Genomic DNA, 24,026 nt, shown 5'->3' on the forward strand with positions numbered 1-24,026 from the left:
TTGGACACTGTCACTAGGTGGAATAGCTATAGAATGCTAAAAAATCTGAATGATAATATAATTTTTTACATTAAAATGGGGCAAATATATTCTGAAACATTTATTAATTCGCGACTGTGGGATAGAATTCAAACATATCTCACAGTATTATCGCCGGCTAATACATGTACAATAAAATTACAAGAAAAATCTTGTACCATAGGGGATTTTTTTAAACTCTGGCTGGAATGCAAATTAGATTTAGAGGAAATCAATAACCAATTCTTTAATGATTTGATAAAATGTTTGGATAACCGTCAGAAATATTTATTCGATAATAATGTATTTAGAAGTGGGATCTACATGGATCCCAGATTTAATTATCAAAATGGAATCTATCCATCTGAATACGATAAATTACAGGCTAGGGTAAATTTATAATATTTGACTTTAAATTAAATATAAAAAAATTTATTTTAGGACCATCTGATGTCTACGTGGAGACAAATTCAAATCTTTAATAAGCCAAAAGACAATCAATCTCTGATTGGCTCTCCTGTTATTCCTATCAGTTCTAAAAAACACAAGGCTGGATTTATATTTGGAGCGAGAAAGCGCGAATGCTCCAATATACCAAAATATTGAAAGTATCGATATGAAGACCAAAATAAATGGTTTAATATATGGCCAAAAATTGCCATCTGATCAAAATATTTTGCAGTATTGGCAATCCAAAAAATATCAAGATCCTGAATTATATACCCTCTCTCGAGTAGTTCTAGCTGCTCCTTGTTCTCAAGTGTCGGTTGAAAGATCCTTCAGTGCCCTAGGATTGATCGTAACGCCTTTACGAACCAGATTGGACAAATCTACTTTAAACGATATTTTATTAATCAAGCTTAATAAAAATTTATTAAACAACGTTATATTTTGATTTTTATTTATATAAAATATTTATTTGAATATTTGTAATTAAAAATTTTATATCATGTCTTATTTTTTATTTGAATAAATAAAAAAATTATTTTAATGAAATTTTATTTTTACAAGGTGAAGGGATACTAATTTTAAAATGACAATTAATTTAAACACAAAATAAAATATTTATATATATAGGATGTAAGGCTTAACCAAAACTTTTGAAATACTAAAAAAATCAAAATTAATTTTACTTTAGACACATACTTGTTTTAAGTAGGCCTACAAAAAAACAAATTGAATCGAATAATACTATTATTCGTATTCGATTCGAAAATACGAATCGAATAATTGCGTTATTAGTATTCGTACGAATAATAAAATCATTATTCGTTGCGATTCGTCGAATATTCGATTCGAAAATTTTGCTAAAGCTTATAAAAAAAATATATAATTTTTTGCAAAAAAAATTATAAACAGATATGTTTCAAGATGACACTTATAAGGAAACTAATTTTCATTAGCATATAACAATTTACAGAAAATAAACGAAATAAAACCTAGTGATTTCATATAACGTTATCCAAACAAATTGGCCAAAAACGTCCGATTTTTAGAATTAGAAATGCTTATAAAAAATGTTTAAATTATTTCTTAAAATATTCAAATTTTATTAAAATTTTTTAAAAATGTACAATAATCTCATTTTATAAACATCAAAATATAATACACAAAAATATAATTATAGTATATACGAATTTGATAAACACTTTGGCTCGGCATGCTATTAATAATATGACCTAACCTAAACCTCGCCAATTCGCTGATAGATGTCCAAACTTTTGTGCCATCTATATAATTGACTGGATTTGCCGTTTTTAAAATATTTTTAAAAGAAATAGAAAGATTTAAAAATGCTTTGAGTTAGAGTATATAAAGTAAAAAAAATTAATTATCAAATAAGAGGTAAATTATTCATAAATTTTGAAGTATATCTCTTAGAAGAAAAAATTATTTGGTAAACTATTTAAAAAAATAACTAATGACAAATATATCATATCATTCTGATTTTATTGGTGGTTTTTATGACATTTCCTAGACATCTTGGGAAAGTGTTAATTTTGTTTTACTTTTATTTTTAAAATCGCAACTTGCTTTTATATCGTTGTAAATAGTAAAAGCATGACTTTTACTTAATATTAAAGTGTTGTTAATTGGTTGGTTGTATAAAACCAGACCCGGGGTTTGGGTCTAAAAAATCGACCAAACCAGCTCTGAGCACAGACCCGGGGTTCAGACCCTCATTAAGATAAATTATCCTTAATAATAATTATTAAACTTTATTAATTAATAAAAGATAAAAGTATAAATTGATATTATAAATTATACTATATTTTGACTTTAGAATAGGCACATCCCCCTTCCCCCTTAAATAATACGAATATCCAAAAGTATTCTAATTATCTCAATCAAATTTAGGAACTAATATTATCAAATATATATGTCCAATAGATACATTTCTAAAATTATTTAAAAAATCAATATTAAAAAATAGCGATGAAATTAAAAGAAAGTTAGCACCTCATTCTGAACTAGTAGTAAGGGGAATTGGCATAGCGATACTAATTTATTAAGCCAGGGTATGCTGACACACTTTCTAAGAAAGTTTCCAAGACCCATAGACCGGTCTGTTTTTTTGATTCCTTTTTTTCAATACCGGAAATTATTTTTAAAACTCACAAAAAAAAAAGATTTATATTTTGATTTAAAAATATTAAAAAAAATGAAATAAAAATTTATTACTGGATATATAAAATGCAAATGTGTTATCTTAAACATAGTAATTACTTATTAATTAGCGAGAGGAAAATATATTATAATAATGTATTATAGTGATCTGCATAGGGCCTAATTTTTCAAGCCCAACCCAAATTAAAAAAAATGTTTTCCGGCTCGAACCCGATTAAAAAAATTTTACCAGCACAGCCAGCAAAAATTAATTTTTTATAATTATTCATATATTTATATTTATTTTAAAAAATTTCCAAGGCACTACCCGACCTGGCCGGAATTTTTAAAATTTTTTTTTAGAACCCACAAAGCCCAAACCCAATTTTTTTAAAATATGGGTTTAGCACATCTTTACTATTATATAATATGCAACACTACCTACACTCTCATTACCCAATTTTTTTAAAATATGGGTTTAGCACATCTTTACTATTATATAATATGCAACACTACCTACACTCTCATTGGAAACAGTTATAATTTTATTTTTTTTAAAAAATTTCGAAAGAAAAGGAAGCTTTTCAATAAATTTTTAAATATTTTTTAAAAATTATTTCACTAACTCTTAATCAAAATAAATATTCTTGTAGGCACTCTTTTTTTAATATTTTGCAATCTAATAATAAAGCCATCAAAAATTTTAGAAACATGCTGTGTCAATATTTTTTTTTAAAAAAATTTATTTTTTTCTTTCATCAAGGCAGGAGGAGAGGTATAAAACATTAAAGAAATATTATATTAATAAAATTGAAAAACATCTGGATAAAGGGGTAAAAATATAAATATCATGAAGATCTTTGAAGATCGTTACACAAAATTTTTAAAAAATAAAAGATCTTCAAATTTTACGATCTTCAAAGATCTAGATCTTTTAAGATCGTTGCTCAAATTTTTTTATAAATAAAAGATCTTCAAATACGATCTTCAAAGATCTTGCTCAAATTTTTGAGCTAGATCTCGCTCAAAAATCTTCAAAGAAGATCTTTTGTACAACTCTGCTTAGAGTATATAAATTAAGGTCAAACAAAAAATTCTGCACTTATATTTTAGTATGATTTATTAAAAATTAAATTAACATCTATAAGTCTTCTAACGGAGATTATTCTATCATTTCATGAAACTATTAAAAAATATATATCTCTATAATTTAATTTTCTTTTCATTAACTATTATATTTATTTGGGTAAATTTAAATTATGATTATTTTGAAGTATATTATGAAAAAAATTTAATTCTAATTTTAACCTATAATTTATTAATATTAAGATATAACTTACCTATCCGTCCGTGATATATAGCGCATATGCCCTCTAACGTTGAATAAACACATTTCCATCTAATTGGAACATAAGTTAATTGGGGTGTAAAGTTTAAAAAAATAAAATATGAGGAGCCCTCTACACGTTTGTGGGCAAGCCGCACGTACTTGTATGCGCAACATTTCGAAAAATGTTACAGACGTCCATGGGCTTTAAGAAAAAGAGCGGAGCAGAAATAGAGCCTATGCCCAAGAATTGCAGTATATTACTTTAAGGGGGGGGGGGGGGTTGTGGCTGATTTTATATTTAATTTTTTTTAAATTAAAGCCGTGAATTCATACTATCAAAAAAAAATTTAAAGAGCATATTAATTCCATTTCGGTTTGTTCTGAAGTCCTGAAAAGGTTTAGAAAATACTAGTTGAGATTAACGTTATAAATTTTAATCAAGCCCAGATATTTTTCATTTAAAATATTTACCTTTAATTCTGAAGAGTTTCTTGATCGAATTTTTACAGTTGTTTAACTTGATATATCCATTCTTAATTTTGTTTCACCGACTACAGATGTTGGGTATGTGATTCTATCCTCTAACACCTGATTTTAAAATTAGCATAATTTGCATAACGTTTAAAATTATTATCAATCATTTTCATACCAAGGGTATAATTATGAAAAAAATTATATCGACAGTAAATGCCCCTAAACCTATAGCACCCTATGAGTTAATTAAATTATATATATATTTAACCTTTATTAAGACAAGGTGTGATTGTAGATAACAAGATTTACCTTTCTGGTCAAATAGGTATTGATCCCAAAACCTCAGAATTAGTATTAGGTGGAATTGATATGGAAACTAAACAAGTTATATACATTTAGATTTATCTTAAAAACAGAGAATAGGTTATGAAAAATATTAAAGCAATTTTGGAAGAAGCTAATTCAGATATGAACAATAGTATTTATTAAGTTATTTAAAATCCTTAAAACTTTATTCAGTAATTAAAGCAACTATTATGCTTGCAAATATAAATGATATGGGTAAAGTTAATGAAATATATCAATCATGTAAGCTTTTCACAAACATGTATTATAAAAATTAATTTAATCTAGATTTTCAAAAAGGTGCATACCCTGCTAGATCTGCTTTTCAAGTGGCAGCTTTACCAAAACAAGCTTTAATTGAAATAGAAATAATAGCAATATCAAAATAATAGAATTATGTTTAAATAATATTCATTTATGTTTATAATAAATTATATACATATATTAAATTTATAAAAAATCATCATCATCTTGTGTCAAAGCAAGTAATATATTTTCAGGAATATAATCTGATATTGATTGTTGTTTACATGGTAAATGTGTTTTATCTATAAATATATCTGATTTAATACTTTTATTTATATCTTCCAATATAGGTGATGTTATATTATTTAAACATTTTGCTGACTTTCTTATAGTAGATGAATAGTAATCATTTTTATTATCTTTACTATATTTTTTGATAAATTTTGAAGCTACATTATTTTTATTAATTGGGGAAGATCTTCTAAGGTCTGAAAGTTGAAGCTTTTTAGATTGCAATAATTTGGGAATAACAATAGGGTCAGCATCCTTATGAATTTGAGAACTAGTAGCTTTGTGGTAATTGTCTGTTATTTGTGTTAAAGATGATATGAAATTTGGGTCATTAAAAAAATCTTCATCATTATCTTCAAATATAGGTGATTTTAAATTATTTATACTTGAATAATTATCATTTCTAGTAATTTTGATAGATTTATTATTGCATACATTACGATCAATAAGTGAACAAGGTGTACGATCATTTTCTTTAGATATAGTATGATTTTTATTAACTAAGGAAGATTTTGTAGTGAATGATAATTGAGGCTTTTGTAGTTTAGAGGATTTATGAATAAAGATAGAGCCATTATGGCTTGGTATCTGATATTTCGAAACTTCTTGAAATAATTTTGAGGGTGGAGTTCTAAATTTCTTTTTATTGTTATCATATAAATTATCTATTTGAGTCAATGAGGCTATAAAGTTTGGGTCATTAAAAAAATCATCATTTAAGCCTGAATCATCCCAAGTCAATGGAGATTCTTGATCTTTGATGTTGGCAATTTTTATTTTTGGAGATTTGCTTTTTTCATTTATTGATAAATTTTTGTCTTATTAAAAAATAAAAATTAATAAATTTAAAATGTGTATTAAATATTGTTAAAAATATAAAGTGGGTTAAGCTTAAGCATGCTACTCCATATAATAAATGGTTATAATCAGAGGGAGGCAAAAAATATTACAAGTTTTGCAGGATGTATTATGTTATAACAAAGCCTCTGTAACCATTATATCTGATGAATCACTTAATGTAAGACTTGTTTTTGTTACTTTATAAATTTTAACCTTTATTTTCAAAATTATAAAAGGGTTAGATTCAAAAATGAAAGTTTATACTGTATTTTGTTCAACTTTTAAAAGGAGGCCAATGAATATGATATTAAAGAAAAAAAGAAATGGCTTTAGGGAAAGAAATAAGCTTATATATAATAAAATTAACACTTTTTATTTAGGCTAACCATAAACCAAAAGCAATTTAGGCAACATTGCTTGTCAACGCAAATATTCGTAACTGTTAATAATTGCAATTTCTGGGCTGTATATTTTAAAAAGTTATTTTTATCTATAAAAATTAGAAATAAGTGTAAAAAAATATGGCCTGAAAATATAAAACCTGGGCTGGGCCAAAAATTTTTTTAAAAAAATCTGGACTGGGTGGTGCAACTGGTACCTCTAGAGGTCTCTGATATTATAAAAGTAAGTACAATAAAAGGACACAATTGTTTTTCACAATTAAATATTTTTTTATAATGACATTTATTATTATTTATATTGGATATGTAAAAAAATTTTTTATATTTTTTTTAATAATGTGCAAAACACAAGATGAGATGGCAGAATGCAATATAACCATTTATAAAAGTTTTTAAAAAAGGGTTAAAATTTATAAATACAAAACATCATATTATTCCCAGAAATATTTTCAAAAGGAATGTAACTGTGTAACATACTACCTATAACCTGATACTAATTATAACTTTCACCCCAACCCTGGATATAAATAAATATCAGATATATATTGATATGTTTATATCAAAGGTATTATTAAATTACTTAGCCATGCAAATTGTGTCAGGTTTGAAGTCAAGAAAAATGACCACAACTTGATCAGGTTGATTGAGTCAGTAATAGGAAAAAAAGCTCCAGATAGAAACCCTGTGAAAAAAAACCTCCAGAAACCCCCATATAAATTACAAAAAATTTTTTTTTAAATCAAATTTAACACTCATAAATAAAATTTTTAGAAATTCTCTCATATAATATTGAATTTTTTCCATGAGACTTCTTCAAATAGAAAATCAAAGAGTTGTGAGGAAATATTAGGGATGCTCTATCATAATAATATAAGGGGGTAGAGTGAAAAGTAAAAGAAGTTGTAAAATTAGATAAAAGCATTCAGTCACACATGTTATCAGAAGTGTCAATAAAAAGAACTCTAAAAATCATAAGGCAAAGCACAACTCTTCAAATCTTGAGAATTTCGAAGGCCTAATTGAAGGTATTAGTTCAAATATAATTATATTTTCATAAAAATATAAATATTATATGTGGTTGGACAAATTGTGGTTCCCAGAACTCAAAAAGATTATTATTTTATAATGGCTAACATGTAGAAGAACGTATAATCATGTTTACAATAGATAAACGAATAATATAATAGAAAACTTGACAGCATGTTATATGGATGGAAATATTGTCATGTCTTCAAAAAATTTTGTCACTAGAGTATTCATTTTCATCAAAGCTGTTTATTGTGTTCTCCAAAAAAATAAAATAATTATGAAAAAATATTCAAAATAATAATATCTAAATATTAGGAAGGAAATTTATTTCCTGATTCATTATATAAATACAATTTTTTCAAAAACCTGCTATGATAGTAAAACTATCATTGGCATGATTATCAGTATTATTTTTTAGTTAAGGGGTCACATAGTAATTAGAGGATGCAAAGTACCCATAGAAAAATTCAGAAGACAAGTCTGGAAAGCTAATACAGAACCAATAAAACTCCAAGTTTCTTTTGTGGCATGCGGCTCAGCATTTATTTTCTTATGTGATTGACATTTCTGAGATTGGTTAATCTGAACAATGGTAAAGATATTCTTGATTATTTCGATAAAATTTATATCAATGGAGGTTGAAAGAGGTAATTGAAACCTGGAACATGAATCAGAGCAATTAATCAATGTGAAGGATGGAATCATCGTTTTCCTATCTGGTTGGAAATAAATACCCATCAATCTGGGTAATTATTTAAAAAAATGAAATGTGCTGATGAAATCAAACTTCAACAATGACATGAAGGTAGATGGACCCTGAGACTAAATCCCAGTTATAATACCAAGATTTGGTTAAGAAAACTTTGCAAAGAATACTGTGATGTGGTGCAAAGTCTTCCAGATTTTATAATAAAGATTTCTTTCAATATTCGATGTCAACCTAAATTAATATTATATTAAATTTGTATATACTAATGATGATTCATCAACAAAAAATATATACAATTACAAAATTTAGTCTACTTAATATTGTATATAGATGGATATTGTATTTATTATGATAACTAATTTTTACAAAAATAAGAAATATATTGGTTATTTTATGGTATTTCCCCCAGTACCACTTTGAACATCACCATACATTTTTTATGGAGGTTATTTGTAACCTTCAAATAATAGAGTTATTAATTTTTTTTTAGCTTATTAATAAAATATATTTTCATAATATTTTTTTTGACTTAAATATTATATTTGCAATATTATAATTAAAATCCTAATTTATCTATAACTAATTAAAATAAGTGAAAATTAGGTCTTCAATAAAATTGAATAAAACAAAAAAATTATGGGGGTTCTAGGGATTCGATGTTCAACAGTCCAACCCATCAGTTTGGCTTAATGAGTCATTTAGAGGAGTTAAATGGTTTTTAATATAAAAATGCTATAAATAAAATGTTTTACTATGATAAAAGTTTTTAATATCTGATAGGAGTTTTATGAACTTTCTTTCTAGGAAGAAAGGGTACAGTAATAGTGCACACAAATTGAATATGTCAACGCTGTGTTACAAAACGCAAATAATGCATTTTAAGTGCATTTGTTTAAATTGAGTACATTTGCGTTTTATATTTTAAATTATTGATATGCGTTTTAAAACGCTGCGTTAAAATGTTCAATTTGTACACACTATAAGAAGTTGATTCTGCCATTAATTTTTGCTGGAGAAAGGAAATAATATAGGATTTCCAATCCAAATCATAAGGTTGGCTCATTGAATTTGTTCAAGCCCTCCTATTTGAAACCAACTTTTTAGCAATATAACTAGTTTAAATCATGACAATTTACTATAGAAAATTTTAGTTTTTATGTGAAAAAACCCAGAATTTATACAATTAATTTTTAAATAAGGAGAAGAATTATTAAAAAAGAATTAAAAAAAATAATATAATATTTTTTGGGTTTTTTATGTAAAAAATTATCACAAAAATGTCATTATCAGCCAGTGGTATACAAACTTAAGTTATGATTAATAAGAAGTTTTTTTAAAAATAAAACCTATAAGTCAATCTTCTGTATATAATATATTGAGCTTAAATGATTCAAATATATAAATAAAAAATGAAACTTATGGCTATTTAAATAAATATATTTCAATAATGATATCTAATTTTAACTATTAATTATACTTTCTTTTAAGAATTTCAATAGCTCAGCAGTTTTCTTCATTCTAATATCTGTATTCTTTCTTCTTCTCACATTTTTTCTAAGTGATCCAAAAATTAAATGTATATATATTATAATTTACTTAGTATCATCTATTTTAATGTCATCTAATAAAGTCCTCACACAGGGATTTGTGTTAATTGCATCAATTTGCGTCTAATAAATATTTAATATATGAATGATTAATATTAAATATACATTGCACTTTGCATAGACCAGTGAAACTTCTTTCAAGTCATCATTAAAGATGCCTTTATTTTTTTCTTTAATAATTATTATAAATTAAAATATTCATTAAATACCTAATAAATTTTTAATATGAGAAGGAGATGGCGATTGATTGTCCCATATAATATTTGGAACTGCTTGCGATGGAGTTGAATAAGAAAATGGGCTTTCATTCTAAAAAAATAAGATTTAGCATTATTATCTGATCATTATAAATTTACATTGTGCTTGTATGCATATAAATGAGCTCTTTTGGGTGTTTCATACATTTTTTTTCCGATTGAATCAGAAAGATAATGTTTATATGTCAGCTTTTACTGGCATGCAATTTAATGTCAATTGACAGGTGACAGTTATTTCAAGAAAAATAAAAACTTCATTTCTATTATTTTTATTCTAGGTATAAACTTTGTTTGTCTTCAGTAGAGATCTCAAGACCTCCGGAATTTAAAAAAAATTAGTACCAGCAGGGTTGGGAAAATAATTTAACAGACGGAAAATTTGTGCATAAAAATAATTTGAGCCGGGCCAGACAATTTAAAAGACATCGTGTAATAAATTATTAAAATATTATTTTTAGATATTATAAATAAAATATTATTTTTAGATATTATATATAAAAATAGAATGGAACATTCGAAAATTAATTAATAAAAATTTGATTGAAATAAATTGAAATATAAATTAGTAGTCGAATTGTTTATAGTAGTAATACGACTACTAATTTATAAACAATACGACTAATAAATTATATTTTAATTTATTTCAAACATCAAATTTATATTAATTAATTTTCGAATGCTCCATTCTATTTTTATATATAATATCTATAAATTATATTTTATTAATTTATTACACATCGGGTCTTAGAAAATATCTGATTTTTGGTAATATTTTAATAGACTAGCACGGGATATAAATAAATTTAATTATCTCACCTACCATACAAGATAAGCAAACTATTTATTGCACCAAATAGACCATATAACAGCTGATCGGTATATATCCATCTTTTACGAATTCGATATTTCGGATACGTTACCCTCCGACAGCTTATAAAAAAATATGAAATGCTTTTCTTCATATTTGTTCTTTACTAAATTAATTACTGCTCCAAATCTACCCAAAAAAGTATTATTTATTGTACTTTTAATAAGTTTGTATGTAATCTACACATTATTATCTAAAGAAAATTTGGGTTACATATACTTTAACATAATAAATTATTACAATCCAAATTATATTTTACTAAATCAGACTTTAGAAAAAAGTATTTTTTCTAATCATTATTTTGATGAAACAAAATTTAAACAAATAAAATTTAACTTTACTGCTAATGATGTTTTAGTATTAATTCATATTCAAAAAACTGGGGGGACTTTTTTTGAAAATAAATTAACTCATCATTCTGCTATCAATTTCCCATGTAAATGTTACCATATAAAGAAAACTGTGTGTTCATGTCCAAGATTTATTTCTTTCAATAAAAATATATTGAATGAGGCACATATTACTAATTACAAAAAGTTAGATGATGATATAGAGGTAGATGATGATATATTTGAGGAAAACCAGAAATACAATGATATCAATATTAGCAGTATAGATTTAGAATCATACCCATCTAAAATCAATTCAAAAAATGATAATGAACTAAAAAATTTGTTACCTCTTGCTGATCACCATTCTAGATCTAAAAATAGAGACATGTGGCTGTTTGCAAGATCAACATACTCTTGGAAAGCTTGTGGGTTACATGCTACTTGGACAGATTTAAATGAATGTGTACCAATGATTGTGGAAAACAAAACAAAGAAGGAAAAATTTACAAAAAAGTAAAATTCTCAAATAATATTTTGTTCCCAAATACCCCAAATTGAAACAAAATTCTACATCTAATACTTATTTATATCTAAATATTTTTAAATTAGTCAAATTTGAGTTTTATTGATTCTATTAATTCATGTGGTCTAGAATAAAAAGTTAACATATTAAGCCAAATCTTTTTTTAGAAGAAATATATTAAAATTAACCCTCAAACAAGATTATTGTTGTTACGGCTTGATTTAGCCAATTTAAAAATGGCAAATTAATATTTTGGCTAAAATATTATTAACGCCTCAAGATCATCTTAATAGATGTCCAAGCCTTTCCACCATATATAGGCAATAGGCTTATATAATATTCTTGGTTAAAATCTTGAGTTAGCCATTTTTTATAAATTGCTTCGAGCTATTTAACAACACTAAATGGGAGCAGGAAGGCCTAGAGGGAAAAACTGTTGGATTCCTAGCTGAAAAATTTTTTACACATGGTTTTTAGAAATTTTATTTATAATCTTATGGCATTTGAAAATTTTACCCCATATACTTATTTTTTTTAGGTTTTTCTGAATTAGTGTCATTCCATATCAAATCAATCACTTTACAATCCATCTCAGATTTTGTTGAAATTTGATATATAAGTTAATAAGGTGTTGTAATTGATGTATCCAAAATATTAGCCTTTTAACTCTATTAGAACTGAAGATATAAGGTCTCAAAGTAGCTCTGCTTAGTCATTTTTGAAAAAAATGTCATAATTTTAATATTAGATGCATTATATATCTAATCTGACTCATTTTATAGCCCTTAGTAAACTTGTGATGTATTTTGTATAAAATTAATTTTTAGTACATATTCCATTCCATATCAAATCAATTGAAGATTCAATTTGATCCTCTTCGATTTTTTTTAAAAATTTGAATGATGGTATATGGCCAAAATCTTTAATAAATATCATTTATATTAAAATACATATAATAATTTTTTCAAATTTTTAAAATAAAAAGAAAACTTAAAGTTTAGACATATAAAAAAATAGGTGGGTGGGCATTGTTGATAATTCCCTGGATATTAATTCTCGCATAATTATACAAATCATTGATTATAAGGACGTTGCAGGCTTGCTCTAATGGCTAACCTCTTAGTAATTCTTACTAAATTATTGCGCAAATCTGATTTTTTAGGATTTTATTTTAAATGCTATAATTCACATATACTGTGACTTTAAAAAAAAATAAATTACTATATATTTGGTATAATACAGAATTTAAGCCATACTACTTATAATTAAGTGTAATAACTCTTGGCCCAGTACTTGTCTATATTTAGGATTTGTACAAATATTAGGAAGTATAGTAAAAAAAAAATTTGAAAGAAAAAAAGAGCAACATTTTCGGGTTTGCTAATAAACTTATTTTTAATAAAGGGCTATTCTAGAGCTATTTAATAAAATATTTTTTTTTAGCCTAATTATTTTTTGAGACATTTTAAATTAAATATAGTGTATTTTAGAATTTTCTAGTAAGCAAAATTTTACATTTTATTAGTTATTGTATATGTTAGTGTCAATATGTTTTTCCGGCAATGTATTTTTTTCAACTTTAAATCGTTTTTTTGAATTTAAAATTTTGAATCTGAAAATGTATTCCAGCATGTTTAGAATAGCTATCTTATGAATTGTAGATAATTTTACCTATAACTATTAAGCCATTTATGATTTATATAAAAAAAATTAATGGAAAAATATAAATTATATTAAGTTCAAAAGTTCAAGGCAAAATTATCTGAAATTCATAGGGTAGGTATTCCAAACACAATGGAATACCTTTTCGGTAAAATCAGATTTTTAAATTCAAAAAAAATAAGCTCAAAATATGGTTTAAAGTTGAAAAAATAACACATTGACGCCATATATACTACCTACATTCAAATTTTTTAAAAAAGTCTAATTTTAGTTGATTTAATATGGAATACAAAATTTTTTTCCCTCCAGTTGGCGCTAAATTCACTTGCTGGCATAAGTTAATATCAATTTTAATAATATAGATTAATCTAAAAAAACATAATAAAATATTTATTGAATAATATAGTAAGCATATAATATAAATGTTTAAAATTAAATTTCCTTGATTTTAATTTTATATAGATCCATAACAGATTCATTATTATTTAAAGTGTAAGTTTATTCCCCTGGCTGTCAAGGGGTGAAACGATAGTGGCAATATCATTTTTCGGGATATTAGAATATCCGGTATCGATGGATAATAAAAGGATTGAGAAGGTCATTTTTTGAATGTAAAAAAAACAACCTTCTTTCAGCATCGCTAGTAATATTGAATATATGCTGCCTTACCATTCACTTTCATAAGAACATGTTACATGCCCTTTAATTTAAATCTAGGATTGTGGCAAACAGTTTTTAATCATCCAGATTCCTCTAAAGGCGAATATTATAAAAGTATCTGTCCTATATTTAGAAAGTCTAATTGTACCACTCGATTTATGATTCTACGAAAAAATAATAAACCATCGATTTTTATTGTTTAAATCGCAACCCCATTAAAAAGTTGAAGATGCCACAGGATATGAGTTCTTGGTAGCAAGATTATCTGAATTTTTTTATAATATAGAAATTTCTAAGAAGAATCAGACATTTAAGTATTTAAATGTGGAAAGAGATAGGAAAAATAGACAGCACCAATTTTTCTAAAAGGTTTTAATGAATATTAATAATTTTAAAGTTGCTAGAAAATACCGCATAATTATCAATCAAAAGGGTTATTTACAATATGTGCTATAGAAAAAATCGTTTTAGCTCCATGAAAAGGGTCAGTCAAATTCGGGAAACAATGAGTGATGCGAAACTGGCATACAAATACTTGGAATAATTAGCTCCGACAACCATTGTCCTGTCAGAATCAGTTCTTTTTTATCGCTGTCGAAGATATTGATAGCCCTCTTCAAAGAAATTTATTATAAGCGATTAATTCGATGCTCTTATATTTTTTTAAAATATAGTATTTAAAAATATGCAACTCATTTCAATTATTAATAATGATTGTTTCATGACATTTATTGCTTATTTATAAAATTTCGCAATAGCTTAATGAACAATAGAAGGAGGTATCCTTCAGAAAGGTAGGAGTAGGTTCCTAAGGTGGGTGGGAGGTTAATAAAATATAAGTCTATAAAGTTAATATAGGGCACAAATTTTTCTCTCCAGGGAGACACTGATTACATAATATAAGAGTTGAAATTCGCATGGACCCTCTTTTTAAAGGCTATTTAAATTTAATTGTCGAATTTTCTATTATTTAAAAAAAAATAGCTACTTATACGCAACTATCCTGAGGGAACCCGTTACTAGATACATGAGCGAATTTTATCACGTTAAACGCGGGGGCACTTGGAAAAAATCTCCCCATAAATGCGGTGGCAAATTTTACTCCTTACCTACCTGTTACGATTCAAAAGGCCCTAAATCTGATTGGTCCCACGCCAATATGGAAGAATTTATGAGTTGCCCTTACAATCTGGCCCACAACCGGCAAACGCTTCATTTGGCCGATTTGGAATCGGTGGGATGTTACCAGTTAAGATAAATAAATGATTGTTTTATACATCACATTTTATTTTCTCCCGCTAATTTTCAAATTTTATATATTTAAAATCAGAATTAACAAAAAGGTAAATTAAATTTAATTGAACACTTTTTATTTGTAAGATTGTGGTATGATAATTTAATTAATTTACAATTTGAATTAGTAAAATTTTGATTTATTTATAAAAACGATTATTTAGGGTATATTTATCAGAGACCTGCAGACCCGTATTAAAGCCATGACCGAAACACAAAAATAATCTGATTTTAAAAATGAGCCCGACCTGCCAAAAAATCGGGTCGGGTTACGGGCTGATTTTAAAAAAAAAATAATTGGAAGGGGCCTAGCTTGAAAATATAGAATTAAGGTTGTTTTTATTTTCGAATATTACAAAATATAATATTATAGTTGCTAAAGAATCTTAGCCGCAAAGTTGCGCAATATTTTATATAATATGTGAATGATATTCAAATTTGACGATTTTATTGATAAAATTTTAATTTCCAATAACCATAAGGTTATATAGTATTTCATATTTTTTAAATTATTTCATATATTTATTACAGTTTCAATCTACCCCCAAAGTAGCCCAATATTTTTAATACAATGTAGCATTTAATTTAAATATTCTTATCATTCAAAACTGACTAACTTTATATTATTGGTTTAGCTAACCACATATTTTTTTAAGCATTACATAAATGCATTATATGGGGTTAAATGCTTAACCGGCAAATTATATTTAAAAGTAAATGGGAGATAAGGTTGGATCGATGTGTTTAATTAAGAAAAAATATGCCTTAATAAGAAATCATATAAATTTTTGACAAAAAAAAATTATCTTCAAATGTTTTCCTTTGTAAATTTAGTGTATAATCTCTTTCTTTTTTCAAAAAAAATTTTTTTTATTAGCAAAATCTTTCCCCCAGAGTTGTCAACGTCTGATTCGATGTCTGCTTCAAAAATCCATCTGGCATTGTTAAATAGCGCCAAGAAAAACTTGAGGGATAATCTGGCATTTTTTGGACTTCTCGAACATCTCCCCGAAACTCAATATTTGATCGGCAAGATGTTGGGAATCCACTTTAAGACTTCCTTCGATTCTGCAAGGGAAAATTACTCGAGGAAAAACAAGAGATTGACGCTGAAAAAGCTGACCTACGATTATAAATTGTCCAACGCTACCCTGCGAAAGATAGCGCGTGTCAATTATTTAGATATAGAACTATATCGTTTCGCCAAAAAATTGTTTTTTGAGAGGATCGAATATTTTAAAAAAGGAATAGAGCGGGAAAGGGAAAATTATTAATTATTATAGAAAAATCTCACATGTTTTGGGGGAAGATGGAGCATTATTTAATATAGGCTACCAATCCTGCTTTCAAGTATTAAACTCTCAAAGGGTGGGGGGGGGATGGATATTTTTATTTCCCAATGATAAGGATTTGTATCTATTCGACATACCCCCAATTACTCTAAAAAAATAGATAGGATGATAAGTAGCCCATGTTAGGTACCTGAATTATATTTCCCTATAGACATTGTTGCAAAAATCTACGGCCCAATATTTATAAAGAATTCAATATAAGTATTATACTATATAAATATTATTTACACAGGATATCTAGTTATTAGCTTTTTTGATAGACACTTCTAAGATTCTAAAAAAAATATATGTTAAATTAATTTTTAAATATACCTCCCTAAAGGATCTTAATTTTTTTGTTACATATCAAAAATTATTAACAATCGTGGTATTTATAGTCAGCTTTACATTTACTTTTTATACATTCAAATTTTGCATTTAATTTATTATAGATGTACATTTATTTGATGCCCTATTTGGTCAATATAACGTTTTAATCTCATAATTATATATAATATATAGATAACATTATATTTTTATTGAATTTTTTTTAAAATAATTATCAAAAACCGTACAAAGTTCGCCGTATAACATATTTATGATGAATAGTTTTAAAATAATTTATAAAATATTATTTAAGAAGTTACATAATTATTTTTTTTTATCATAAGAATTGAGATTTTTAAATTGAATTAGTTGACAAAACTAAAGAAAATATAAGTTACAAATAGATTAAATAAAAATTATCCAGAGAGTTTATGAATAACAAAAAGTATTATGATATATAAATCAGAGATATTATAACAGAGCTTTTTTTCGCCGATATTAATGTTTAATAAATACCCACAAATTAAAGATTTATATAGAATTATTAGCCTAGGTTTTTAAAATTTCTCATTATTCTCCAAAATATTTTACATTTCCTACGTTTCATTAAATAATTAATTAATATTATGGAAATTGGATTCAGGAAATTTCTTTTCAATATTATCAATTTGATATAATTTTTTATCTCTAAAATAATTTGTACCTCTGAAATAAATTTTATGCTTATATTTATTTAATAAATAATTATTCTTTTGTTGATTGAAACAATTTATAGAATATTTAAGTTAACGATTCGCTTTAACATCTAACATTTCTCCCCTCGTAAAAAAAATCGTAGCTGCACCCTCCGCAATAATTAGTAACACAATTAGCTAAAGGATGCCTTGGGCACTTTTTGTGCAGACATGGAGAAACGATACAATTAACTACGAGCACCCCTAGTGGGCACCTAGGAGATTTTTTTTTTGTTGAATCAATTTGGTCAACAGATTGAATATCTAGGGAATTAATATATATAATATATATATTTAATTCAAACAAGATATTTTTTTAAATAAACCTTTTACGACTAAGAATACTAGTATGAGCAGTAAGAGTGATTTAACTAGGTGGCACTTCATGGCAAATTGATACTAATGATTTCAAATATATTTAAAAGAATAAATGTTATATTTAAAAAAATCGAATTTTTATAATAATAGCAATTTAATTTTTTTTAAGAGATCTGGATAAAAAATAAATAAATATAAAATTGATAATACAACCTTGAATGAAAAATATTAAATAATTTACCCTTATTTATTTGAATATAAATAACAGATTAGAATCAAATAAATATTCGATAAATTAACATTTATATGAGGGGAATCGGGAGATTTTTTTCACTCGATATTAAAAATTAAACACTTGAGCGCTGCACTACGCTTAGCTACGTTTGCGCTCTCAATAGCAGACTCGTTGGTATAGCTTCACAGGGCAAAATATTTAAGATGATATTAAGTTTAGGGCTAAAAATTGCTAGGATAAAAGTATATAGTAGGCTAGCGAGTAAATAAAAATAGTGGGTATTTTATTTATGCATATGTGTAAAATATTTTTCATTGTGTCTTAAATTAGAATAATTATATATGTCAATAGTGTAATAAACAATTCATCTACTTGTAATATTGAGTAGTAATTTATATGTATAAAGTTATGTTAGTTTTGATAAAGTATTAATATTAATTATAACTTTACTTTAAAAATTTTCTAGATGATATAACCAAGACTTCCAATTTTTAACGAATTTTGTTTTATCGGATTAGAGCCTTTTCCCAAATTTTTAATCACCACATAAGATGAATTATCTGCATGGTTCACGACACCATTTTTTGTGTTCTTTCCAAAAAAGACATATATATATATATTTAAAAGAACTGCAGACGCGGTCCGGAACGGAATAAAAAATGGCATTTTTTAAAAATCCAAATTAAAATTTTGAAAATTTAGGTCAGGCATAAAAAGTAAAAAAAAAATTAAAAATTCGCTTTTTAAATAAATTAAAATTATGTCAATTTGTAAGAAAAATTTAAAACAAAACCTATTCAGAATTTCTCAATTATTATTTCGATTTTTTATAATAAGAATAGGTACTTAAATTTTGTATAAAATCTTTATATCTTTCGCAATAAGTGTTATTAATAATAGCTTTCCGTTAAAAAAAATGGGCAAATCCTATGTAATTAATCCGACAATCTCCAATTGAAAATAATGTTAAAAGCGTCATATTGGATGTGGATATCATAAATTAGATTTGCTGAGGTATTAATACTTTTTATTTAAATTGGAGTAAATCAAATTGTTAATTTAAAAAATAAATAGGCATTTATTTTAAAAAATGTTGAATAAAATTTTTCTATACATTTAATGCTAAAAATATATTTAAAAGAGATGAATTTATTGAGAAAATAACATATTTTATTGTAAATTGGTTGTCAAATAAAAATTAATCAGTTTCAACAATAAAAGAGCGAGCCAAGTGACCCGTGGTCTGATCTGAGAAATAGTTGTAGTTAATATACATTTTATTAATTTATTCTTTTACCGTAATTTGATCCAAGAAATAGGATTGAGACCAAATATATAATAAATTAACTGTTTCAAGGTTTTAAAAATTTCGATAAAAAAGTGGTTATATTGTCCATAATTAATATATTTTTTTATTGTATAGCTTTGTAAGTTTAAGTAAAAATACATTAGTATTGTAAAAGTGTACACCAACCAATAAAATCATTTTTATACATCTAGTGGAGCGGGTTAAATTTTAAAAACCATAAACGGGTGATCAGGGAAAATTAAAACGATTGACTAGCAGGCTCTCGGGTTGAAGACCTGCCAATTGCAGAACTTCTGACATCAATAGAAATATTATTGAACTCGAGATTGAGAAATCCTCTTGAATCATTTTAATCGCTAATATGAGTGGATTTTTATTAGCTAACTCATGCGTTATAATAATGCATTCATGTGTAATGATGGGGGTTTTTAATTTTAATTCATCTTTTCAAAAAATAACTCTTTTTATATTCACAATTTTTTGATAGTTGGTTATACTTTTATAATAAATTAACACCTCTTAGATTTCTTTTGTAAAAAGCTAGCGACGCCATAGGTAATTTTATTAAAATTCCCTAATAATAAAAGTGCGGAACCAAGGTCCAAGAATTCATTAAAAGGCAGGTACTAATTACACTAATAGAGTAGTAAAAATTTATATTTTATTTTAATTTATATGTATCAAAGCCTGCAGAGGTACCATTTGCACGGCTTGACCTGGCCCGTTTTTTAAGCAAAATTTTTGGCCAGCCCATAATTTTTTAAAAATATATTTAATTTATTTTTAATTTTTATAGCTAATGGTAGCGATTTTAAAATATACGGCTCGGTCCGGGTATTTTTTAAAAAAATATTTAGGCCCGGCCTGGGTATTTAAAAAAAATTTCTATTGCTGCCTGCAGATCTCTAATATACATCTTGCATTCAGTTGGCTCGTTAGCCTTTACAATCTCACATGGGACTCAAAAATTTTTAAGTAAGAAAAATTTTTTAAATTTTTTTGGGAGCTCTTCAAATTGGAAGGGGGGGGGGAGGCTTGAGCCCCTTTGCGTTACCACCTCCCCTAGCTTATTCAAAAAATACATAATAATATATTTCTTCAATGATTTTTAAATTCAAAAAAAATATGATTGGTAATAAATAATGATTTTTTTAATACAAAAAATATTTAATTATCAAGGAAATATATTATCTGCAAACACTATACTATACAATTAATATTTTTACAAAACCAATTTTTTTTAAAATTCTATCAGTTAATTAATTCAAAATATAATAGAAGCGAATAGTTTCTTGCTTATATCTTAATCTTCCTTTTAAATCATTTATAAAATATCAAAATAATTCAAAAATAACTAAATTTTAACAATTCCATTGCTCATTTTTCAATTTTATAAAACTTTTATCTGGTTGATTTTAAACTTATTTTAGTAATTAATTTTGGATAATTTGTCTATACAATTTTATCTTTACCGGTGTATTTTTTAAATATGCATGCCCATTTTCTATCTAAATAGCAATCCCACCAACAACTAAGAAAATCTTTCATTTGGGATTTTGCTTGTATAGTATCTTTCCCAACAAATATATAGAGGAAATTTATTTTTTAAAATTAAAAAATTATTTATTTACTAGCCAGTGTATATATTAGGTATTTTCTTCACTTATTAATTTCAGTTTTTAAAGTATTTATTTCAAAAATAAACAAATGCTCCCAAAAAAATTTTCTATCTTAAGCAAGATATCTAAATCGATGTTTTTTAAATTTAACCTTTTTGGGAACTCAATTTTAATTTTTTTAATATATATTTTCATTATTATTTACTAATATAATATTTTTTTTTTAAATTTCTTTATAATATATTTAAATTTTACTATCTTTTCAATTATTTTTTAGATTTATCTTTAACTAAATAAAGTTTTATAATAATTAAAAAATTTGGAATTGAAAATTTTATTTTAAAAATTTTAAATAAAGTTAAACGAGTTTTATAATAATTATATTTACAAAGATATGCAGTTTAAATTCCCTGACTTAATGATGTATCGACCTTTGTTAAAAATATAAAATATTAATATAATTGAATGAGAACGGTCTCTTTCACAATTTACTTCGCTTCGCGAGCACTAATATAAAATGAATAATTACTATTCCTGGTTAAATGCCAGAAATATTTTAAATTTATAAAATTATCTCTCTTTTATCATAAGACATCTAAAACTTTAATGATATGATTTATGCTTCCATTTGAATTAATAAAATTTGAAGGTTAATTAGGCAATAAATCTCTGTTTTTAGTTTTGTATACACAAATTTTCACTCTTAACATCATTCTTTTTCTTTTTGAAATTCAAATGCAAACCCTTATTTTGGTAGCTTTTGTAATTCTAACGCTGCTTCTGGGGATCAATACTGAGACTGAGACCAGGATTTGGATTACGAAAAATTCAAGTGAATTAAATTATTTATATTTTATATCTTTTAAAATGTTTATTATTTCTTTTAGATACTTGTATTTTAGATCTAGGTGGAATGAGATACACATTTCACCCGGGACAACAAATTACACATCCAACCCGATGTATGGGATGCACATGTCAAAAAAAAGGCTCTGATTCTCATTATAGTTGCCAAGGGTATATAAATTATATAGTTATTATTTTACTTTTTATCATTTAAATAATCTTAGTATATGCAAGGCAATAGATATTACTAATCCTAAATGCAAATTAGTTGCAAAAGAAGATCTGGCGTATCCTAAGTGTTGCCTACATTTGGTTTGTAGTTAATATTTTTATCAATGATTTTATCAAATTTTAAAACATTAAAAGCATATTATATGTATTTAAAAAAAAATGATTGTATTTGATTTGTGTATATTAAAATATTAAACTCTTTAATAAAAATTATGCAACGTGTCATTATAATTTAAATAAATCATTTATCTTTTCTGCCTAAACTTTGTATCTGTAATTAGATGCCTTTTTTCAAAAGTATCTGGTTTACTATGAGTTAGAAAAAGAATTAATCTTGGCTGAGCCCTGTAATTATCTATTTTTTTTAGCAAAAACTAGAATTTATATACTTTCTCGTATTTTATTATTGACTCGTTGTTATCAACTATCTCAAAATTCATTTCCATGTCTAACTCTTTGATGGGGCTATATTTTAAATTAGCTTGATAAATTAGATCCATAAAGTAGATTTTGAAATATAAATTTTGAAAATTCGATTAAATATATAGATTTATCATTAAAATTAATTTTAAATATATTTTTTTATAATATATATTTATTATTTAAAATTTTAAAGTAGGGCTCTATTTAAGCTACTCTCTAAATAAAAAAAAAAGGCAGTATTTTCAATTCCGATGCCCAAAATAATAATTAACCCTTTAAAAAAGTTTACGGTCTTTTTAGATCTAATGGAAAACGTCCAGACGACTCAAATTACTTGGAAAAGAGGTCAATATCTAATTTGGGACTATTCCTATATAGATCCCCTAGTCCCTACAAATTTTAACACTATATCAAAGAGGTCTAAAATAAATAAATATTTGGAAATATTTAATAAACGCATTTTTATACCTATAATCTCCTTTACATTAGCCACATTTGGGTGAAGTGCTTTAACCTTCTTCAAAGAACTCGGTTCACATATCCGTAAAATTACCGATGATGTATGGGAAGGTTTTTATCTTAACCTTGTGCAAAGACTTTCCATCGTAATTCATAAATACAATTACATCAGTTTCATGGGAAGCCTCCTTCTCAAGGAGCTAACTTAATTTAAAATCCTTTTTATTTATATTTTTGTTGTATATAATTATTATACTAACATTTATATAGTTTTTATATTTATTATAACTTGTTTTGATTCGTATTAATTAAAATTAAAGAAATTTTAAAATTTTAATAATAAACTTGTCACAAAATATAATCAAAATGTTATTTTTTACAACAAATCATATTGTTACTGTAATAAATTAAAGAAAGAGCTTGTTAAATTTTTTTCCATCTTTTAAAACCGAATTAATTTTTTTATAAAAAACTATAATACAAAAAAAATATTTTTATGGTAATTTTATAAGCTTTGAAAAATCTCATATTTCCTTTCAAACTCATTTTAAAAAAACACATGGTATCCAGCAGAGTTGTTAAAATATCTAGATATAAAAATGTCCTATCTGTATCTATATACATTTTTATAAAAAGTATCGGTATCTCTATCTAGATATTATTTTAGAGGTATCTGTATCTGTTTTTAGATACTTTTAAGAT

At 25.4% G+C, this 24,026-nt stretch overlaps 3 protein-coding genes and 1 long non-coding RNA gene across 4 annotated transcripts; 3 read left to right on the forward strand and 1 right to left on the reverse strand.

Annotated features, from left to right (window-relative positions):
• Positions 1–4,507: 4,507 nt before the first annotated feature.
• LOC135931515 (2-iminobutanoate/2-iminopropanoate deaminase-like) lies at positions 4,508–5,294 on the forward strand. The gene is made up of 5 exons (XM_065468686.1): positions 4,508–4,670; positions 4,708–4,813; positions 4,853–4,907; positions 4,949–5,017; positions 5,063–5,294. Exons 1-5 carry the CDS (start codon positions 4,618–4,620, stop codon positions 5,161–5,163), a joined length of 384 nt encoding a protein of 127 aa, XP_065324758.1. The 5' UTR covers positions 4,508–4,617; the 3' UTR covers positions 5,164–5,294.
• Positions 4,903–10,329, reverse strand: LOC135931514 (uncharacterized). The gene is made up of 6 exons (XM_065468685.1): positions 10,254–10,329; positions 10,107–10,206; positions 10,003–10,067; positions 9,887–9,960; positions 9,768–9,844; positions 4,903–6,129 (listed from the first exon to the last, which is right to left on the reverse strand). The coding sequence occupies exons 1-6, from the start codon at positions 10,299–10,301 to the stop codon at positions 5,225–5,227; spliced, it is 1,269 nt and encodes a 422-aa protein (XP_065324757.1). The 5' UTR covers positions 10,302–10,329; the 3' UTR covers positions 4,903–5,224.
• A 768-nt stretch (positions 10,330–11,097) lies between these two features.
• LOC135931230 (heparan-sulfate 6-O-sulfotransferase 1-B-like) lies at positions 11,098–17,402 on the forward strand. Its single transcript, XM_065468194.1, has 3 exons — positions 11,098–11,867; positions 15,184–15,447; positions 16,370–17,402. Exons 1-3 carry the CDS (start codon positions 11,098–11,100, stop codon positions 16,764–16,766), a joined length of 1,431 nt encoding a protein of 476 aa, XP_065324266.1. The 3' UTR covers positions 16,767–17,402.
• Positions 17,403–22,083: 4,681 nt separating this feature from the next.
• Positions 22,084–22,667, forward strand: LOC135931810 (uncharacterized). The gene is made up of 2 exons (XR_010573175.1): positions 22,084–22,382; positions 22,436–22,667. It is a non-coding gene; the product is annotated as an uncharacterized LOC135931810 (long non-coding RNA).
• The last annotated feature ends 1,359 nt before the right edge of the window (positions 22,668–24,026 follow it).

Source organism: Gordionus sp. m RMFG-2023, chromosome 1 (genome assembly GCF_954871325.1).
Source record: "Gordionus sp. m RMFG-2023 chromosome 1, tfGorSpeb1-WG-v2, whole genome shotgun sequence".
NCBI lineage: Eukaryota > Metazoa > Nematomorpha > Gordioida > Chordodea > Parachordodidae > Gordionus > Gordionus sp. m RMFG-2023.